General features: G+C 48.9%; 1 protein-coding gene across 1 annotated transcript in view; it reads right to left on the reverse strand.

Moving 5' to 3' along the window:
• Positions 1-5,757: 5,757 nt before the first annotated feature.
• Positions 5,758-22,056, reverse strand: part of FRMD4A (FERM domain containing 4A) — a 32,558-nt gene continuing 16,259 nt past the window's right edge. Inside the window, exons 4-11 of the mRNA XM_009573905.1 lie at positions 20,538-20,660; positions 17,148-17,376; positions 15,874-15,930; positions 15,151-15,388; positions 14,560-14,724; positions 11,923-12,767; positions 9,362-9,458; positions 5,758-5,860 (exon numbers count right to left, since the gene is read on the reverse strand). Coding sequence (XP_009572200.1) covers positions 5,758-5,860; positions 9,362-9,458; positions 11,923-12,767; positions 14,560-14,724; positions 15,151-15,388; positions 15,874-15,930; positions 17,148-17,376; positions 20,538-20,660 — 1,857 coding nt within the window. The remainder of the gene's footprint in view (positions 5,861-9,361; positions 9,459-11,922; positions 12,768-14,559; positions 14,725-15,150; positions 15,389-15,873; positions 15,931-17,147; positions 17,377-20,537; positions 20,661-22,056) is intronic.

The following is a 22,056-nucleotide window of genomic DNA, read 5'->3' on the forward strand; positions in this document are numbered from 1 at the left end:
CAATGTGCTTCCTTGCTGACAGTCCCTGAAATACAGCCGCCTTGCTTGAATGAATCCCATGACGGAAGAACTTGATCCCCTTGCAATTCGTGGAATGGCACTGCACGGGGAACCGAGGAACTGAGAAGTACTTTCTCACGGCATATCTATGTAAGAGTTTCCAGCTGTCCTGCACGTGAGAGCCAGCTTCGGTCCTCAGGGGATCGCAAGGGGGGGGACACTGTTACGGCAGCTGCTTTTCATCATCGGTTGGAGGCTCTTTGCAGCTGGATGGCCCCAAATTACAGCTACCAGACCATGATCAAATAGTTAATAATGCCTTTTAGCCAAAAAAATCCAAAACCCACCCGACTCTAGTTTAGAGTTTAGGGACGAGTGGGTGTGGCGCAGCTGTGACACTGCTTGACAGTTTTTGTGGGGAGGGTATGTTTCAGTTTAGCGATTTCGACTTTTCCCTCTGGGCTTCTCCAGATGTTTATTTCTGATAATTCTTGTATTAGGCGGAAATAACTCCTCTAAACCCAAAGACTCGTAGCCTTAGCATGAAGTCATGCATTCACCGTAGCGATGTCTGGGAGTGTTTTTGGGACTTCAGTACCTGTGGTTGGTTGTTGCAGCCCCCCACCCTTTCCCTAGCCCGGCAGTGGAAGGGGCTGCGCGAGGTGGTGCGATACCCCGTACTCTCACAGTACACGATACCTGCTTATATCGGTGGTGTCATGCCCAATGGTAGTTAAATGCCTTTAGTTCCTTGCTTGCTATTTGTCTGTGTTGCTGAAAAGGCTCTTAGGATAAGTGTATGCGGGATCAATTTATTTTGATTGAGGAAGTGGGTTCCTCTCCGGCTAGCTGCCACGTGATCTCCATTACAGATCCAGTCTTGCCCAAAGAATGGACCTGGCTGAGATGTAAATGGCTTGACTTCTCGGGGGGAGGAGAGCGTGCCTGCTCCCAGACCCGGGGGATGAGTACACGGCGCGGTGCCCTCCAAGAGGTATCGAATCTGGAGCAGGCTGTCCGGAAAGCCGCTCCTGATGCGCTGTAGGGCTGGAAGGGGTGCCTGCAGCAGCTTTGGAGCCACTGGCAGTAAATCTGAGCTAAGGCCCAGAGTTAGGGGGATGTCTGAAAAATTTTGTCATTGCCATTTTGTCCCATCCCAAACCCCTTTGGGGATTTACTACGCAAGATTGTCCCCCGCACAGCGATGCCAGGTGATGGTCGGGGTGGCCTCCTGGCTCCGGGTTGGTGCCACTGGTGGCTCCCTGTGGCGTGGGGGTGGATTGGGTGGATGATAGAAGAGATGCTTGGGTGGAAAGGAGCTCCCCGGACAGTGGGAATAAATGGAAAGAATGGGAAGCAACTGCGCTGGGCGCTAAGTGCGGATGGGTCCCATGTGGAGAGCGTGTGGCTGTTTGAAATTGCCGGCCGTTTTGGAAGGGGTGCTGGGTGGCCGCAGGAGTCACCGCTGCCCACGGAGGGAAAAACTGGTGTCTAGCGGCACCCCGAGCCCCGTGCAGGGGCCGGGCAAGCCCCCTCCTGAGTGAGAGCAGCATCTGTCGGGTGGGTTCTCGATGTTGCTGCCTCGGCAGCAGAGATTAAACCAGGCGTTTCTTCAGGAGTTTAACCCAAGGAGCAGGCGGTTCCGAGGAGCGCGGGGGGTGAGCGTCCTACAGACCTTGGCATTGCTGCAAACAGCCTTGTAGCCCCTTAGCAGCCGATTTGTATAAGCGAGCGTTAATTTTAGTTATTTCAAGTTAGGTGTGTTAGAAGCAAGTAGTATTTTCGTGACTTTGTTTCCTACTGTGGTGGGACGTCAGTCACGCGGTTTCTTCTTCTTTCAAGTCACCTCCTGAGCGCCCCGAGACCAGTGCTCGAGAGAAGGCGCGACAGAGTGAGCAGGGGTCTGCTGAGGGCAAGCGCTGAATCCCAAGGGATCTCTGAAGGATGGGCTTTTCAGGGGGAATGCCCAGTGTTTCCTGCAGTCGGGCCCCCTGACAGCAAACGAGTGGGTCCCTCCCGGAAACGCGGGCCAGCTGTGCGCACATCTGGACCCAGCATTTCGCAAGGCGGTGGTGCGGTCGCCAGGGTGAGGATTCCCCAGGCGCTGTGCCCTCCTGAAAAGACCACTGCAAGGTTTCATTTTGAAAATGCTTTAATAAGGAAGTGTTGACAACACCGTTTTGCAAAATGTAAAGGTAACTATACAAATTCTTAATACAAAAAGAATAAATTAAAAGCAGATCTTTTTTAATTCTGCAACTTTTTCTACAACATACATATTTTTTCCTTGATTACAGTTGAACAGAATCCAGTAAAATCATTTTCCATGCTCTAAAGTCAATTTCAGGAGAGACCTAATTTTTTTCTTCTTTTTTTTTTTTTCTTTTTTTAAACTAGAGAGTCCATTTTACACAACTTGTAATAAAACTATTGACATTAATATATATGTAAAACTTTACATCTAGTTAACTAAGCAGTAACTGGTCATCTGATAGCACCTGAATGGGGATCGGCTATGCCTGAAACTAAAACTAATACAGAGTGAAAACAAATTGGACTGTTTCAACATTTTCAACACTCGACTGCATATAATATCATTTGAAAATAAACCCTGCCTCCCAGCGCGGCCCGGTGCGTGGAGCGTACACCCGGCTCCCGGCTAAACAGAGGGAGCGTCAGACATGTAGACTAAGAACGCAATTGTGGCTTTATGTCAGATGGAGCCTTGAAAAATAAAAAAGTAAAGGAGGGGTTAAGTTGGTAGTCAAGTGCTTGTATATAATAGCTATGTATATACCCCTCCATGTTATACTTAAATATGTTAATCTCATATGATTAACATTTTATGTACATTTGTGTTTAATTGAATTGAGCTAAACAGTAAAACCTGTTTTACTTAATCTGTCTTTACTACCAGACTGGCTGCTCACGTGTGCCTTGATTGCAAAACAGAAAAGCAGAACACAAAGCAAAACTCAATCCGTTTCTAGAAAGCTTTTTCTCTACTCGAGCCTGTTTGCAATTCAGGCTAACCTTTTTTTTTTTTCCCCCTAATTTCAGGGCTGCCACCTTTTAACCTTTGCTGCAAAACTGCAGATCTGGTCTTGGAGGAATTAATGTTTCTTCCTGTAGTGCCCAGAGGCCTCATAGCGCCGCTGTTGTTGAATTCTTTTTAATTAAAAGAAGGTACACAGAAAAAAAAAACCAACCCAAAACCACTTATCAAGGAAATTAAAAAGAAAACAGACAGTTGCTCAGAGCCCCTAAAATTCCGTGGGCTAAATTACTTGCTGCTGCTTAATTTGGTCCTTATTTAATCCTTTCACTTTAGCTACCGAATCTTACCAGTAAATGTCACTAATTGGTACTCTCGCTTATCCAGCTAAAAATCCAATTAGGAGCTTGAAATAATTCCCATGTTAAAGACCCCAAAGCACAGAGAGATGGTGAAAACAGCATTTTGCACATCCAGATAAAGGGTGCAATCTCTCCGCTGTCTGTTCTTCCAGCAAGCGGTTACAAGGCTTCAGTTATTGTCAAAGGGGGTCGTGCTCCTGCGGTGATTCTTTGCGGGGGTCCAGAAGCACGAGGCTTGCATGGCTAGCTTTAAAAACCCCTTGCCAGTATAAAAAAGTATGCTCTTTTTTTTTTTTTTCCAGAGGGATAATTCATTTATGCTTCATGTGTGAACATGAAAGAGTTTCCTTCCTGGCTTTGCCGTGGATTTCCCTGGACAAGTAAGAGCCTTGGCTGCCCGTCGCTGTCCTCCTCTCTGCAAGGCCGCCTCCCCTGCCTTACCAGTGATGCGAGACAGCGGCACAGCAGGCAAGTGCAGAGACCTGAAGCAAACATTTCTAGTATGTATTGCAGAAAGGTATTCACATGAGCCGCTTGCATTAATTTTTAGAAACCCCATCATCTTTCCAAGCCTAATTACGAAGAACCCATTCTCTTTTAAAGCCTGGAATGCAGTTTTCCAGCAATTTTAATACCAAAAGGTGTGGCAGCCCCCCAAGTCGCGGTGTTTAATTTTCAACGTTTTGCCCTACTTTGTCTGGTAGACGCTATTGTTATTCTTGGAACACACGCACGCACACACGCTTGCACTTTTTTTTTCTTTTTTCCTTAAACTAAAGCTAACTTCAGTTTCTGCTTTTCACAAAGTAGCCCCCTCCAGCCGTTTCTTTTAATGCCTTTCCCATAGGAAATCTTCGTTTGCACGCACAAACGGGGGAAGGCGGGGTGCCTCCCCCCATCTAGTGGCAATAAAAACAGCATAGCACCGCAATGAAGACTAGATGTGCCAGCTTCAACATCCACCTAGATTGTGCACTTGTTCGTTACAAAAGTGTCTTTGAGGCCTTTTAAAGTTCCATGGCTTGACATGTATAAAGCATTGCTCAAAAGTATGTGTAAACTTGCAGCTCCTTCCATGACGCTCTCGTACGATTCCTTTTGGTATCAGTAGGCAGCTCTCGCTTGTGCCCAACACCTAATTTAGTTGCTTCTCTTTCTTGTGGTCGCTTCTTGCAATGGGAAAATTTGCCTAGTCTGCTGGTTGTTAAACCCCGCTGCGGAGCCTTTCCGTTTCCCGACAGACCGGTTCTCCCACACAGCAGTACACCGGGTGACGAGCCCTTTGCTACACTGGTGCTAACGAAGGGAAGATGAGTGGAACAGATATGTTAATGCAGCTTTACCGTGTCAATTAGATTGCGATGTGCTTTCCCTTTTGATTTCACGTTAACGCTTTGTGCAGAAATAGATTAGAATTTATTGGCTGTATCTGTTTGTAGAAAGGTTTTTTGGCAATTTTTATCTTCATCAGAGTATTAAAAAAAAAAACAAACCAGCACAACCCCAACCTCTCCCTGTATTGGTGTGCAGCCTGTGCCAGCCACAGAGATGCTGTGAGTAGCAGTACTTGCCTCTGCTTCAGATAATGCCTTTGTAAACCTTGTTTGTCCAGTTTCATAGTAGCTTGTAGACAGTGATGCTGTGATACCAGTCCAGACCTCCAGTGTGTCTTCAGCACGTTGGGTTATTTTACTTGCATGTAGGTGGGCTCAAAGCGAAGAAGGAAATGCCGTTTTACAGGAGGTGGTTGTGTCTGCCATTGAGTTAAATGAGAGGGATGTTCTTGTCACAAGAACTTGCTGAGCAAACTCATCCTGCCCATGTTGGTGTGGCGATCTTTGGCAGTGCAGATCTGATTGCGAGACTCTGGCACATCTTTGAAGTGACAGGATTTTACTGTTTCATAATAGATGTACTTTCAGGACTATGATATCCATTTCTCGGCCTCTGTCCCATTTTGCCCCCCCTCCTCCCCTTTAAACTAATGCTCAACTAATGCTCTGTTGGCTTCAGATCGCAGGTCATGGAAATCTTACTGCTGTTACATGCAGCAGAACAATATGATTTGATGTAAGCCTTGAAAGGCTTCCATCGTTTCAAAGGAAAATCAATTTTTAAATTGCTGACTGACTATCAAGATGGCTGCTCATCTGCACCCGCTGCCCTGCGGGCCGTGGGAGGGACGTGCACCAGCCTGGCAATGCGATCCGCTGCGGTCCGTCGCTGTCGTGGTGGATGTCTCAGGGCCAGTGTTCTGTAAATGTCGTCTTGAATTGCATCGTGAGAAAAGTGCTTAGAGTTGAAGCTGGTGCTGGGTGACAGTGCATCTGGGTAAGGCAAATGAGAGGCAGTGAGGTGATCTCAGAATGGCATTGATGTGATTAACTTGAGGTCAGGGGTTCACACTAGAGTCCCAGGCTTGGCTTTTTCCTGCCCATACCACTGGACATCTGCTAATTCTGGATAGAGGGGAGAATCCAGGAAACAGCTATCGTTGTAGCTCCTGCAGGAGAAAGGAAACTTCATTAGGACAACGAGGGCTTCTGGGAAGTTCAGCCATGGGCATAAAACATCGTATTACAGGTGGGGAGGAACGCAGGATATTCACATTCGCACTCTGCAGGTGCCCCCAGAGCTGACGTTTGGGCTCAGCATGCAGGGCCCTGCCTTGACCCAGTTTGCTCTTGCCCGTCAGTCCCATTCCCCCCGGCAACCTGCCTGGTGCAAGGAGGCAGGAGAAAGCCGAGCTCCGGTAGCCTCTCCAGAGTTTTGGATGATGCCTGAATGGCAACAGGCAGAGCTGTTGTGTTTTCAGCCCGTTGCTGGCCAGTAGCAGGGGCTTTGTGAAGGTGATGCGCTACAAGAGAGCAGAGCAGCTGCTGGAGGGCGAGAGCTTGTGGCTGACCCCACCAGCTGTGTCCATCCCACCACCCATGGTACCACATCTGCCTCCGCTTTCTCTGTACGTGGCTTCTTCCCTCCGGGGGTACAGCAGCAGTGCTCTGCCTTGCCTAAAGGGCTCTGTCGTGCTTTCCTACCCAGCAGTAAGCTGGGGTAAAGAGCTTCTTAGTAGGATGCTCTCCAGGGAGCAAGTCTGCAGAGCAGCCCTCCTGGCCATAGACTGCAGTACCTAGTGGGAACATGGAAGGAGGAGGGTGGTGGTGCTTTCCTGTAGCACTGCTGCTCTGGGCAGAGGCTCGTGCGTCATCTGGCAATCCCAGAGTTACGTGGCTTTCCAGGGATGAGCTAGGAAGTGACTAGTGAGAGGGTGCCAGGTCCAATGTGGAAAGGACCGTGTTTTGTAATAGGTAGCCTAGTCCTCATCTTGTGGCACCTCTCTTGACAAGCTACTGCTTCTTTTGCTGCATGGCTTTTTGTTTGCTTGCACAGAGCAGACGAGATAGTTTATAGGAATTTTCTTTGCTATTTATCTTAAAGTTCCGATCAGGCTTCTGGCTTAGTCTGCGGAGCTCCTTGCCAGATCAAAATCTTGTTGATATTTTGAAGAGTGACTCTACATAGTAATAGTCAGAATTGATGTCTCTCCCTCACACTTTGATTTTACCCAACTTCCAAACTAGAGATTGTTTTGAGGCCAAAAGTGGGAGATGCGTTTTCTATCTGTTTACCGTGGGATTCTCACTCCTTCCTCAGCTCCCTCCCTGCCTTGCAGGACTGATCTCACATCTGATGCAGTCCAGCAGTTCCTGCTTCCTTTGTCCTGTTTTCCATCTGGTTTCCCTGGGACCGGTGTCTGGGAGGAACCTGAGCAAGGGATCACCATCTGCATGTTAAAAAGCCTTTTGTTTCCCAGCTCTGTGCTGGAGTATGGAGGTTTATGGGTTATTTCTAGAAAGCTGGGCTTGAAATACTTGACAGATGCCAGCTGTGAATGGTTGTAGATTCGAAGGAGAGTGTCAGACAGCGACGGCAGTTTAATTAAAATAGAAATACTCCAAGGGTTTTTTTGTTCCCTCCACCCTTCCCCCTCTGTCTTCCCACAGGAACAGGGCCAGGGTTGCTCCTCGTTCCTCGAAATCTCGCTGCTGCTAACAGCCTCTGCTTCACAGCTCTGCTCTGCGGTAGGGAAGGAGGAGAAAGGAGTGCTCGGTGCCACGGCTGGAGCACTGCCGGGAGCTCCGTCCCGGTCCCCTGAAGCCCCCATATACCCAAGCTCGTCTCCCCGCCACGCTGCTCCCAGACTCTCCCTGCAGCACTCTGCCCACACTGCTTTGAGATGTCCCCAGCCACAAATTTGTCGCTACCGCCTGCTCTCTGTGCCCGTTCAACCTCTGCATGCAGAGCGGGCTGGCCCGAAGTCCTCTTTCACAGGGGAAAGCGCCACAGCCGCAAACTTGCTGAAAAGGCACAGAGAGGCCTTCGAGATGCTTTCAAGTTGTTCTTCCAAGAGCTGAAGGAGGACTTGTTGCCAAACAAACAGGCACACAATTAAAAGGGCTGCTCCTTTGGGACAGCGGGATGCCGGTTATTCACACTGTGTTCACAGACTGTAAGGCAGAAGGATGAAAGAACAAAACGTTCCCTTACTATACCTCTATTCATCAGTACTTTGGTGGGTTGGAGACTGAGACTCATCCATAGTGGGTGAGTTGTCTGTTGCTTCTCTGAACAAAGGAGAGCAAAAAAGGAGGAAAGAGGAGAGAGGAAATGTTAAAGAAAAGAAGTGACACAGACATTGTTACGAGCTTATTAATCCAGTGGAGAAACAAGTTGATGAATCATCTTTAGAAAAAGTTAGTGACACAAAAACATGTTGGGGAGAACTGTCAATCTTTTGAGTCGTGCTGGGAGGGCACAGCCTGCTCCTGCAGTGGGGGAGTTTGTGTTGTGCATCTAATGGCAAACTTTATCTGCTCCTACTGTATTTATACATACGCCTCGGGTGTTATGCTCAGGCATGAAATAAGTGCTGATTTGTCTCCAATTCTTTTTGCACTGGCTGTTGGTGCAGGGCCTAAGCTATAAATCTAGATAACTTCACTTTCACCAGCTGAGAATTTAGCTTGATACATTTTTGCTATGAGAGACAGGGTGCAGGAGTTTTCTTGAATGGAAAAATAAGAAAAATTGGACCAGAAGAAATTAAAGAGCATGAGATTTTCCAGTGGCTGCACAGTGAAATGTTTGCAAAGTTACCAGTCCCAATTCACAACTCGGGATCATATCTGTTTTCCTACTCTAGGGCCTACGGTATTTTGAAGACTGTAGTCTGAAACTTTCTAGCTGATCTCACCAAACTCAATTTAGATGCAGAAATCTGGGACATGCTGAGTTAGATGGGATCTGGAAGTGATCTTTATTTCATGAGGCAGGACAGAATTACAGGAGATTGCTAGAGAATACCCATGGGAGTTTGCAAAAGGCTTTCTGTTTACTCCTGGAACTCCCTCCCTCACAAAGAGGTGCCAAGGAACCCAATTACTATATTTACATGAGTAATGGCTACCTGCATTTAATGACTCACTCACACTTTGGCGAAGCACGTTAAGTTAGTGGTAGCTGAAAAAAAGACGCACTTAATAGTCATTAAGACACATTGCTAGGGAAAACCTAGCAGAAAAATGTGGTTGCTGCACACACAAATATTGTAGACACCTAACCTTGCCTTTACAACAAAGATCTCCTTGGTCTGGACAGCCAGTGTGATGGTTGCTAAAAAAAAGATCAGCTATTTCGACATATGGAAAATTGGAGGAAGGAGACTGTCCAGGCAAGAAGAACCTGCAAGGCTTCTTTCCCTGTGGATCCGGCACTGCTTGGAGCAGTGCTGCTGGGTGCGGATGGCACTGCCACGTCTTGGTCAGCCTAAACTAGAGCTCCACCGCTACGAGAGCACGGGTGGGAGGCTGGAAATGGCGTAGGCTATTGAGCACCTGGAAAATGTTCCCTGTACCTGTGCTCTCCCTTTGCTTGTGTGCAGGGAGGTTTTTCTCACTGGCACTGAGCGAGGTGAATTCTCTAACCCGATCCCACTGGCACTCACCCAGTCTGCCATGCGAGAATGTGATGGGGACTGCCCGGCGGCGTGGCTGCTAGTTCACTCGACGGTGTTGAACTCCTCTGGCTGTGAGGTAAGGCAGCTGAAAAATAACCAAAGGGTGGAGAAAAATAACCGGTGAGGTGAGGGCACAAGGGTCAGGGTGGTTCAGAAGCATCAGCTGGTCAGACCAGCAGAAACGTGTCCTGCTGTGAGTAAACACAGCCTGGGAGTCAGACCTCATCCTGTTCCTGGATGGCTGTGCCCGAATGCAGCACGGGAGCACCCAGCCTGGTGCTGATGCTGCTGCATGTCACGGGCTGGATTTGTCCTCAGTTTCAGCCCAGCCTCCAGCTGAATACAACAACCCGGACTCTCCGGAGCCCTGCCTAGGAAACACCGCACTTCTCCCATCGTGAAAGCTAATCGGTTTTGCTGCTGCCTGGACTGGCATGGCCTGGCTGTGCATCTCCATGGGACCTGAACTGGAGGACCCCAGCCTGTCAGGCTCAGCCTCCTGCTTCCAGGGGTGGTGGGAGATGCTCTGTGTCCCTAGGAGCCAGAGCTGGCACTGGAGAGAGTCTGGACAAGTACACTGCTTCACGTGCAAATGAGGAAGACAGCTCTGAAGATTTCAAAAGCTACAACTACCTTTCACTTTGTCATTTGCTGACATGACTACTGTGGGACCAGAGGAAGGCTTATCTTACTTCAATGAAGATAGAAGCAAGCTGAACTAAAAATATACCATTGGCAGTGATTCTCGGGGTAGTTTCCCCAGTGAGAGTCTAGCTAAGAAATACACCTGACTCCTCAAGTCTGTACAGAGTTGACCTTCTGAATTTAATATATGCCTAGAAGTATGATCCTCTTTGAAGGACAACGTGAAGTCCAATAGACCTATCGGCTAGGGCTAATCAGCTAAAATGATGGATGTTTCTACGTGGTATCCCCTTCTGTGCTGTCAAATTCTTTAGCTGCTGCCAAATGACCCTTCAAGAGAGAAACAAATTTGAATCTGCTCCTTGGAGCCGACAACCCCCGAGATCAGTATCCTCCAGCTGTAACTGGGAGCTGACTCTGAAAGCAAAACTAATGTACACTGCCAACTGGTCACGACAAGCTGCGATTACTGAGTACACTCGACACTGTGCTGCCCAGATATCACATGTAGATGTAAAGACCCAGCTGGGTGGGGGAACGGACTGATTGACAGCAGTTTTTACATGCTCTCCCCCAACCCCACCATTTTCCTTTCTAGATTACCTCACTGAACTGGTATGGTTTCCAAAGCTAAGCAAGGCAAAGCTTTCCAATGTTCAAGCATTTTGTGTTGCTGGGTGGAACAGAAATGCCGCTTAATCAAAGGGGGTTCCAGCAGCTATTTGATTGTGTCTTGGTCCACATCTGGGCCTCCTGCGAGTGTTGGCATCACACATAAATCAGTCTCTTCTCGGGCAGCTGTTGGTGGCCCATGAGGAGCCTGGTGTCAAACTGCCTCTCTGACTCCACGCTGGAGTCAGGAGTGAATACAAAGCCCCACTGGTGTCAGCGTGGTGGTCACCGAGGACCAGGCGCAATGCTGGGATGTCAGAAGGCCAACAGCCAGCATGGGTGGACAATGCACCGGTCTGCTCAGGGAGGCTGCTCCTGTGGCAAGCGAGGCCGGAGCAACGGTATCGCCAATACCAAGCCTGAGGCTCGTGGAAGGGTGGGGATGGGCACGGTGCAAACTCTGATTAACCAGCAATCCCATCCATGCGGGGCTGGATTCAGGTTTTTAGCAAGTCCTTGATCTATCCAAACTGGCTTGTCCAGCGGTGACTGATGGCCAGTAAATATTTAACCTTGGACTGTTTCATAACACACAATGGCCTCCTCAGTTTAATGAATTTGGCTGTTTTCTTACCATTTAATATTAACAGCACAGAGGAGAGCAAAGCTCTGTACATGACAGAGAGGCATAATACTGCACAAACTTAAGTGCTCTGAATTTCAGGGTATTATCAGCACAGCTACTGGAGCTGCATGGGAAAACCAAGTCTCAGCAGTGAACAAAGATGTCATCGCTCAAACATTTTCACAGAGGGTGGAGGGACTGGGATGCACCCCATTTAACCTTTCTCATGCTTTCGGTGTTTCACTGAGGACATGCATGCTCCTAGTCTGTGCTGAGCCCCCGCTTGCTTCATCACTCCCCTCGCTGTGATTACTAAGAGTGACCCCTCCCATGGTTTCTCCACGTTCGGCCCCCAGTGCCGTCACCCAAAACCCAACTGCACTCTGAGGAAGGACCTGGCAACAACAGGGCTTTGGTCCCTCCCTGTCTTTTGAACCCATCATTGCAAAGTGATGATTTCTATGGAAAAAAATTCTCACTCGATGAGTGTCTCGGACAAGGCTTGCCCCCCAGTGTTACTCCTACAGGCTTGGCGAGCAGCATGTGAAGGCCAGATAACGTGCTACGGTCTGGCATTGCTCTCCAGCTGGGGTGTAATGCCTGGCATGAATCCGGGCTGCATGAGGCCCCCGTCCCTCCCGACCCTTTGCCTGGGACCGTCTCTCACCTGACGTTGCTTTACACATCTGAGGCATTCTCGTGACCCGGCTGTGCGCCACAAAGGTGCTTTGCGAAGATGTGCTGTACTGGGAGCTGCTGTCCGAGGAAGTGGAGCTCGTGTGCGAGAGGCGGGGGGACGTGGACCGCTGGTCCCAGAGCCGCAGCTCGTCCGACACGGCAGTCCTACCCGAGCCTTTCTCGTGGCCCTCCCTGCCCAGCGATGGAGTCCTTATGATTTGGGAGCGGGAGGGGGTGAGCCTGACAGAGTCCACTTCATCCCCGTGCCAGTTCTCCTTAAACATCCCCCCCGCTGTGTAGGAGTTGGAGGTTTTGAATTGTGCTTTCACGCTGTAGTGTCCCTCCTGGTCATTCTCCAGGCTCCGCACCACCACGGGCGTGGAGCTGCCCTCGATGTACAGGGGATACTCTTTGATCCTGTACTGGGAGGAGGGTTGGCTCTGGCTGTGCAGGTAGACGCGGTGGTGCCCTGTCCCGTTCCTCGCAGCCAGGTTGGGCATACTCCCCGAATTGGAAGAGACCAGGTTGCCCGCCGATTTGTGCCTTTGCCTCTGCCTCTCTCTGGCTTTTGACGGGGAGTCCTCTGCCAGGGTGGAGTAGTTGGGGTTCATCTGAGCAGGGTAGTAGTGCTCAGAGCTGGAATGGCTGGTGCAGGAAGAGCAGTCGTCCATGGGGTCAGAGCCATTACTGCTACGAGTCCTTGGGGTGTAGAAATCGGGGCTCCCTGTCTCATTTTCTGAGCCGAGGAGCTTGCCTTGCGACTCCAAACTGGAGCTCCGGTGTCTAAAGTGCTGAGCTAAGCTGTGCAGTCTGGTCGGGCTGATGTCTACTGACCTGCAGGTACCAGGAAAAAAATCCAGGCTGGTAAGTCAACAGGACGAAGCACTCCCTATTCCCTTCTGCACACAAGGCCAGCTTCACAGGCAAGGGACTATGAGGGCACTGAAAACCTGGACCCCTCCAGCACTCCGTGGGGCTGCCGGCTGCAAAGCAACCTGCTTCCCCTGCCTCAGGGTTCGGGGTGATTAGGTCCTACTCCTGTTCCTCTCCAGTCTCCTTGATGGTGGCATTCAGACACCATATGGGAGATAAACCCTTGCCCAGCCCAATTCCTCTGTGGCTGGCCACCCTGGGAAAGAGCCAGTCTGGGTCTGGGGACCTCAAGCCCCGGCTTTGCTGGTGCAGCCCTGTGGCAGAGCTGTTTGAATCAGCACCATCCCTGTGCTACCAGGTTCACCTCACTCCAGCTCTGCAACTCCCGAGACCTTAGCCTCAAAGGTGGTGGGATCCCCTTGCAAGTGGCCTTTGAATGCCCTGCACAGATACAATCCACCTGGTGTGAGACAGACAGGCAGACTGCCCATACTTAGCCCAGAATGTAGCAATTTCTTCACTGGCCTTTGAAAAAGTCACCTCTGTCAAGCAGCTAGCTTTTAGCAGGGCCCAGCCATGGGTAGCATGTGTAGGACTGTCAGCAGCTGACAGCCCTTCAGGCAACCACCCCGAATCACAAGTTTTCAAGGCTCAATTCACAGCCAAGTCTGGGTGGTCTCTATTTACCCCGGTTGTTTGGAGAGCTTCAGCCATCCGTTCAAGGAGCAGGAACGCCCCGCAACGAGTCACACACCCGCGTGACGGATGGCCAAGGCCAGGGCATGCAGCTCATGAATGAGCCACAGACTGAGCAATGGTTGTTTCAAACACCCAAATGGCCCCTACCCGGTCAAGGCCACTTCTCAAGCCCTGTGCCAGGCTCATTTCTCACGCAGCTTGGCTCCAGTGTAACAAACATTGCACTCTTTAAAGGTACTCTCAGCCAAAAACTTGTAACAAACGTAACCCAGGGCCTTAATGCCTTGTATCGTCTCTGCCTGAGTCTGATGTGTTGGCACGACTCTTTGATTTATGCTGAGCTAAATGATGTTAGCACTACCCCTTCGGCAGGATACCTAACAGCACACAGCTTTGGCTCAGCTCTGCTTCCCACAGTGTCCATGGAGTTTGCCACGAGAGCAAAATAGCAATGAAGCTGAACAGTTTGTAGAAATCCTAAATTGGGCCACATCAAATCACTTCCCTTACACACTTCAGCTCTTTCCTCTCAACCCTGGGCTTATTCCACTGCCACCTGGATCCTCAGGTGGATTGCTTTATACAGGCTCTCTCTCCACATTAAGATCACACATGTGCAAACATTTTATCTATGAGAGAGAATTAACACTACCCAACATTTTGTATCAGACAGGAAAGAACATGTTAGCTCCAGCTGGATCCATAGAGGAATTTACTGCAGAATTTAGTAGTGGTACCACATCCCTTTTAAAAGCGGCATGGGGTTTGTAGCACCTATAAGCAGTCCCTGAGATGAAAGGTCCCAGTGGAAGAAAAGCTTGATTACTTTGAGAATGAGATGAGAGGTAGGATCACATTTATCTGAAGGGTATTTATCAGGATCTCAGTTCAGGAGAGATTCCCTACTGGCAACAGTACTTCAGCCTCTCATGTGAACAGGATTGGTTCGTATCCTTTTCTGAACTGGGAACTAATTAATATACTGGGCGAAAGATAAAGCAAAGAATATTTATTTCAGGGTAAGCAAGGTGAGACCGGAGCCGGGAAGACTTACCGCGTGGAGTGGACGTAGTGTGGACTGCGTACCCGTAGATCTGGCGTTGATGGCATGCTGGACTGGGAGTTCCAGTGGGGAAGGCTCCGGATGGGGCTGTTCTGCAGCGAGCTGCTCCCTCCTGCCTCGGCACAGCTCCCGGTGCTGGGGAACCGCTTGTGACTGCTGCAGAGCAAACACCCTGCTTTAGTTCCCGAGCACGAATTTGGGGAAGGGGCTCCCACACCTCTTTCCAGATCTCGGGCATGTGCCTGTGATCTCATGGGGGTGAGTGGGAGTTGGGTCAGCTGCTGCTCTGAGCTGCGTCCCAGAGCTTGTGCTTCTGCAGTAGCCGGAGGTCAAGGCCAAGCCCTGTCAAAGCCCTCAGATTATCCACCATCCTTCCTTTCTAAATGTTTTTTAAGATAACATTGAGATACCAAGCAGCAGTCATGTGGCTGCAGCCTATTTTTATGACATGCCTATTGGCCAAAACACCTAAAAGTCTCCTTTTGATAAGGGACAGCTTTGTAAATTTTGAAAGGGCTCACACCTGTCCCTCCTGAAAGCAGGAGGTATCTGTGTGATGGAGCTTCAAGATAGCTGGCTTACCTGGAATGACTGTGTGAGGAGCGTTTCTTGACCTTCTCATAGGGTTCATCCAAGGATGACTCGCTCCACATCTTGGGTTTGATGGGGGACTTGTCATAGTCATTGCGGTGGTAATGCATTTGGCGGAGGCCTTCCAGTGACTGTGGAGGAGGAGGCCTGTTGTGCAAGGGTGGCCGGGGAGGGAGTCCTTTGTGTGGGGACTGGAGAGGGGATATTGTGCTGGTGACCTGAGAATCCTCTGTGAAGAGAAGAAGGGAGAGAGGTGATGGCTGTGTGGTACCTCCAATGGCAGCACAACCCCGGGGGACACCATCACACCTCCAGAGCCTGCTTCCTTACCCTGCTTCCCCTGGTTGTGTTCAGGAGCAACCTGAACACCCAACTTTCAGAAGTGCACCGGCTGACATTCCCATTTTGGGAGGGAATGGCCAGCAAGAGCGTGTGATGCATTAAAACAACTGAAACCTTAAGAGAAAATAAGGGGGCATTCTGGGACAGTCTTTTGAAAGAATTCAGAGCAGTAACCATGGCAATACTCACTGCTCCAGGCCTGATGTCTGACTACAAGTTAGAGTCAGAGGAAACCGCTCTCAGTCCAGAGCGTTTTTGGTACTGGGAATTTTGGGTGGGTTATTACACAGAATAGTTCCTGTGTCAATCAGGAGTTCACACATCCTTCCCTGTTTCCTTCCCGCCCTCTAGAACATATAGCAGCCAACATACCATCCTCGAGAACAAGGGCATCTGAGAGGGAGCTGTCTTCACTGGCAATGTTTCCTTCTGAGGGGAAGAAAATGGAAATGTGGTCAGATGGTCCTAAGAATCACAGTGACTGAGTGCTGAACTGCACCGTGATCTTCATCCACTGAATCCTACCCTTAAGCAGTCACCCACATCTTCCTCCTCACATAGCCGAGAGGCAAGATTCCTATAAACAACTGACTCAGCCCACTCTCAGTCTCTGAGGGCAGAGCTGCAGGCCAGGTCTCTCACTAGCAGGCTGCCTTTCAAGGAGTTCCTAACTCTTTTCAATTAATGGGGATTAAGACTGAGTCACAACGGAGAGCTGAGATCCCCAGAGGATGCAAAATGGCATGGTGCCATTAGTGAGATTTATTTCTCAGGCCTTAAGGACTCTGGGTTGATCTCTGCCTTCTTAAAATGATCATCCTGTTGCTAACTACAGGCCCACACTAGGTACCAGTTTTGTGTAATTCAGGGAAATGCCTTCTGAGCATCCTCTGTAGCATCAGGAGAAGCTCTCATGTCCTCAGCATGCACACGTCTGAGCTGCCTCCCGCATCCCATGTCCTCACGGCTGTCTGTTATCCCTGACTGCGGTGCAACTTGGTACCCAGGTCACAAATACAGCAGCTCTAATCTCAGTTCCTGCTACAAAGGCACAGAGAAAAGCTCTGCAAGTCAAAGGGAAAGGGCAAAATCAGCAAGGGAGAAAGAACCACAGCAGAAAGTTAATGGATTTCATGAAAAACCAATCAACAACCCAGTAAACCATAAAGTGCCCTGAGAATTACACTGTAAAAAAAAAGAAAAAGAAAAAAAGCATTTGAACACAGAAACGACACTGCCACTACTTTGATTTTACAGATGCCTTTCAGCTAGAGAGCTCACCCCAATCTGCTAACATTAATTACATTTGTACAGCACCACTCCGGAGGAGACGTTAACAGAGCGATTTTATAGGTGAACAAAGGAGTCACAGTCTGCTTTCCTGACACACTTATAATCTACAGCCTGACACTGCTTCTTGTGCTGTGAACCAGCACATCCCTAATGCATGGCACGCAGCCCAGACACCCAGCTGACAGCACGCTGGTACAGGAGAGGACAACCCAACTGCCAGCACCCGTGGAGTCAGGAGAGGGAAGAGGAGGGAGGAGAAATCTGTGCCTCAAGCCATGAGTTCAAGGCAAGAATTTTACTCCCTGCCCTCCACAAACCCTTCAGCAATGCCATGGGCACTGAGCCCCACTTACCCTCTATGATCAGGGAGGCTCTCTGGGTTGGCTTCTTTCCAGATTTGATGCGATACTCATTGATGGCATTTTCGATTTCCTGCAGTTTCTTTAGGGCGTTCAGGTAGGATGTCTTCCTCTGTTTCTTCAGCTTTTTGCTGACGTTTGGGTCGCTCGCCAAGCGCCGTGCAGCCTCTGTGATCTGGGACTGAATGGCAAACTCCCTCTCCAGGCGCTCCAGCTCTGCCTCCTGAGGAAAGGCAAGTGGATTCTGGCTACCACCAAACTCTCCCAGCCCAGCTATGGGGAAGCTCCCCCTGAACCTGGCCAGTGGCCACCAACCAAGGCCCTCCACCAGCAAAGCATCCACGATCATGATGCTCCCCCCCATCTCAGGGCCTCCCTGAGCATACCCATCTCACCTTCATCTGCTCACACAAGTCCCTGGGAGCACAACTGGTGGAAGGGATGACCCATACAAGGAGGACATGTGTGCTCCAGCCCTAAACCTGCTGTGCTGTTTAGCTTTTCATGCAGTTCAATATGGCCTAGTTCAACAGTTCTCTACTGCTGACACATTCATCCTTTTACACCCATCTTATGGGTAACACCTGCCTCCCACCCGCTCCTTCTCCCTGTTTCCTATCTCCATATTTGAGCCCCATTTGATATCAGTGCTATGTATTGATGCAAAGCTACGGCTTTAACCCTCTTGACAGGTTTGCTTGGCACTCACCAAACTCCTTGGGGTAAAAAAGCCAAAGATGGGCTAATTCCTCCTTGCTGTATGGTGGCCAAAATCCAGGGGAGAGTATGCGCTGAAGTAATTATGGGCTGCTGCAATTGATTGTACCAGAAAATTGTCTCCTTGAGTTACAAGCCAGGAGGGTGATTTCAGAGCGAGCAGTGTGTAACAGCAAGCTTTCTGTGTACCAAAGAGGACTAGTGTCTCCAACATTAGCCTTTGCAGGGTCTCAGCTGAGTTTTTAAATGCAACCAGGTGTACCCTGGAAGCTACCTACTGATTTTTAGTTATCCTCCAAAGTCAAGGGATTTAGGCCAATTTATGCAGAAGCTGATAGAGAGCTTCCTGGTCTGCACTGGGACCCCAAGCTGTGAGGTACTTGCTAATCTGCAACAGATCTGGCTACCTTCCCCAGCTCGATGGAGTTTTTGGTGTTAGTCTGCTAGAAAGGAGAACAGAGTACACTGCAAATTAGGGAAAAAATGATGAACTTTTTTACTTCTAGTGAATGGTGGGAGTTGAGATCGCAAGCACTGACAGCCATATACTCATGGAGATCCCCATTACGCAAATTCAAATCCTTTCTCTTTGTTTAGCAGCGGCGTATGCTACAAGAGCTGATGCTGTGGGAATTAATCAGACTGAAATCGTTCTCTGAAGTTTTTATTCTGGGCTTCTGGCTTAAAAAAAATCCCTTTGCTGTCAGTGGTGAGTCCGCATTGCCTTAAATCTGTAATTATCATTTCCCTCACTTTACTGAAGACTGAACCCACCCCCCATCTTTTTAACAGATCCCTTTTTGCTTTGAAGAGTATAAGCTCTATCAGTGCCAAACTTATTAAAAGTTAATTTGACACCACGGAGTTTTAAGGCCTGGAACCTGGTTACCGCCTTCTGGCAAAATCCTTCCCAGAGTCAGGAATTACAGACCAGGTAGAGGTGATTACCAAAAAATACAATAGGACCCTTCCCTGCAAATCTTGCTCTGACAAAGCTCTTACTAAAGGTACGGAGAGTTTGATGTGAGCTGTCACTTCAGACCTTCACAGATTCAGTTCTAAATAATTCAGTACATCTTAGAAAAAACATATTAATTTTCCTTCTGGCCATAATTGTCTATTTTCTTCCAGTGAGGCCACAATAAATAAAGCCTCAGAAAATGAGGACTATCATCTGTCTTCAGATGGAAGTGCCTTGCTTCAGGTCCTTGTCACAATTGGTAATATCAGTCATGGATTTATGTGACTGGCAGTATTTCACCTTTTGTTTTAAATTGAGTTTCTAGTGCTTGCACTTGCTGAAAAGCGCATGAAAATCATCGCTGGCCTCTCTAAATGCTCTCAAACTGGCAGCCAAATAAACACAGCTCAACATCATTCTTCAAGAACAGAAATTTATGGTTTTCAACACAGTCTTAAAGTTTGACATGTGAAAAGGGAGGTAGAGAAAAGCTGAGTCATCATGTTTGGATTGCTGATGCCAAAAGGCAGAGTCCCTGCAATGGGGAGGAGCTGCTTTACTTTCATGCTCTCCCCACCTAAGCCTGCCACTGGAGTAAGGAGATTCCTCACCCGCTGGCCCCAAAAGCTGCCTTGTAGCAGTGAGATCTGGGAAGCTGGAGATCAGGTTATAACTGAGCAGCCAACAGACTGCAGGGGTTTTAGGAGTAACTCAGCTAAGCCGTGCTTCCCTTTGAAAAGCTTAATTAAATGTGCTAGTTCATGAATATTTGACTTCGGTGGAATTCCTCTCCCAGGCTCCATTGAGAACAAAACTAAAGAGCTCCAGCTGTTTATTTTTTCAGCAGAAGGAAAATGCCAACAAAACGACAAACAGTTAATTCCCTGGCTGAACGGAGCCTTAAACCGCACAGTCACACCAGCTTCAGTCTCTCCTCTTACAAAAATAAAAAAGAAACTCAAGACTGGAATATACACAAGTGTCTTGAGACAAATGCGTCTCTGCAGACAATAGCTTTTCTGTGAATCCGGTCCCGCCTTACAGCTGCTGCAGGCCTGTTTTCACAGCCACGGTTCAGGGCACTGACCCAGCACATTGTGGGAGCAAGGGAAGAGAACAAACACTCCCTGGCAAACTTAGAAAAACATAATTCCAACTCCCCATAGGTAGGGACGAAAGCTCTTTTGTTTAAGGACTGGGGAGCAAAATGCTTTCATCTTGCCATTGCAGGGCTAAGATGGATAATAGTGATGCTTTTCTCCCCGTTAGGGGAGATCTGAATTCGGATTGCTACTGAAGCAGAAAGAAGTGGCTGTTTGCAGTAACAACACTGGGCAGCAGCAGGGCTCAGATGGCTCAAGGCGCTCCTGATGCGCTCCCTACTCAGACAAGTCACTGCACTTGGTCACCAGAGCGCTTGGACTGTCATGGTCCAGTTGGTCACCCAGGCTATTTCTGTTACCTCTAGCAAAGCCAGGGCTGAACTTTGAGGGTTTAACCTTTACTCCGAGTCTGAACTAAGGGCACCAACTCTCTCATTGTTTCCGTGTTCTGATGGATTTAAAAAAAAAAAAGGCACCATGACCAACTACAGTTATTTAAAACAAAAATGACTGTAAGACTGATGGTTCCTATGTGATGCACGCTGGACGTCTTGGAGACCCGAGGAGGGGACACGGGGCTGGAAGGGAAGGGCACAGCCTCACCTCTCCCTTAGGCAGGATTTTCTGCTCATCCAGTTTAAAGGCAGTTCCTATTCTTCTCCTTACAATAGGTGGCTCCTCCCCAGGATCTAGGGGGTATTCTCGTGGCAGCTTTCCTGTGAGCTCCTGTAAGCAGAAAATGCTGTTAGTGATCTGGGAAATCCTGCAGCAGAGCAAAGCACACCACCGCTCTTGAACTGTGGCTGTAAAATGACAGGCGTTCATTAACGACATCTCCAGTTCAGCCAGCTGATAAACATACAGGTGAGCACCCAGCCCTGCAAACTCCTCCCAGGACCTGACATTGAGGGTGGGGAACTGTTCTTTAATCTGTGCATGAATACAGAATTTTGTGGCCTGCCCAAGGCAGGTCTATAGGTGTTGCCCATCCCTAAGGCGTTGGAGCCTACGGCTGAACAGACTGCAGCACACATGCTTTCATCTCTGCTGCAGGGTAAGCAGGAAAGAAGAGCTTCTATCTGCTGAGCTACTTCTCAGAAGGGGGTGAGCAGATCCAAGAGCCTTCACGCAGGATGCAGGTCTGCTGAGTCAGAAAGCCCCACTGGCAACAGCCGTGCAGGTTATGACCCGCACAGAAAAACATTCCCACCTGATTCATGATGTGTCTGAGAGGAATGCAGTGAAAATGGTCACTAAAAGCGGTGCCTGGTACCTCATTACCTGTCTGATAACACTTCATGTATCAGAGCCCCTTCCAAACCCCGGTGATGTCATGGCAGGTTTGGAGCAATAGTAGATGATGCTTTGTCAGAGTGATGGGGTCATTTGCAAAGATTTGTTCAAAATCTGAAGCAAACCTCACAGAACTGAGGAATATCTGGAACACAGGAAGCAGCAAGCGCCAATATTGATGTTAATGCTGTGGTTTTTTTTTTTCCCCTGGACTACACAATGCAGCCACACATTATCTGAATTGAAGGCATTCAAATGCCTACAGAAAAAGGCAGGAGCCTCACTGCGAGCACAACCCAGACTCCTTGTACTTGAAAGTCTCCCCATGAAGGACAAAAGGCTTTTGTGCTCCTTAGCATCAGCCTTGAGAGGATCCAGCTGGCAGAGTAACCTAAATCATCTCATCTGAATCCCAAAGAACAGCAGCTGACCTTAATGCGAGTGTGCAGTTCAGGCCCCTGCCTGCCCTGGCCTCTCCCCAGCTCCCTAATGGGGTTTTTCTTTCTACTCTTTTCAGGTCACTAGGAAACAAGGACTTGGCCTTTTCAAATCCTTTCTTTAAGCAGCTCCCAGAAAAATGGGTTTGAAGCTCTGTGCCGACGTGCACAACGCCCTTTTGCGAGAGGCACTGTTGCAGTATCTCATGAGTCCCATTCCGTGTTGCCCCTCCAGCCCCGTGGGGTTATTTCAGCTTTTCTTCTGTAACGCGTTCCTTCTAGTGTGATGTGGCTCTAAGCACTGCATCAAGACACAGACTCCTATATCCTTTCCTGAGGTAAACTAGGATATTTTCTTTATAACCCCTAATTTAATATGAAGCAGGGCAGTG

Source organism: Fulmarus glacialis, unplaced genomic scaffold, assembly GCF_000690835.1.
Source record: "Fulmarus glacialis isolate BGI_N327 unplaced genomic scaffold, ASM69083v1 scaffold22433, whole genome shotgun sequence".
NCBI lineage: Eukaryota > Metazoa > Chordata > Aves > Procellariiformes > Procellariidae > Fulmarus > Fulmarus glacialis.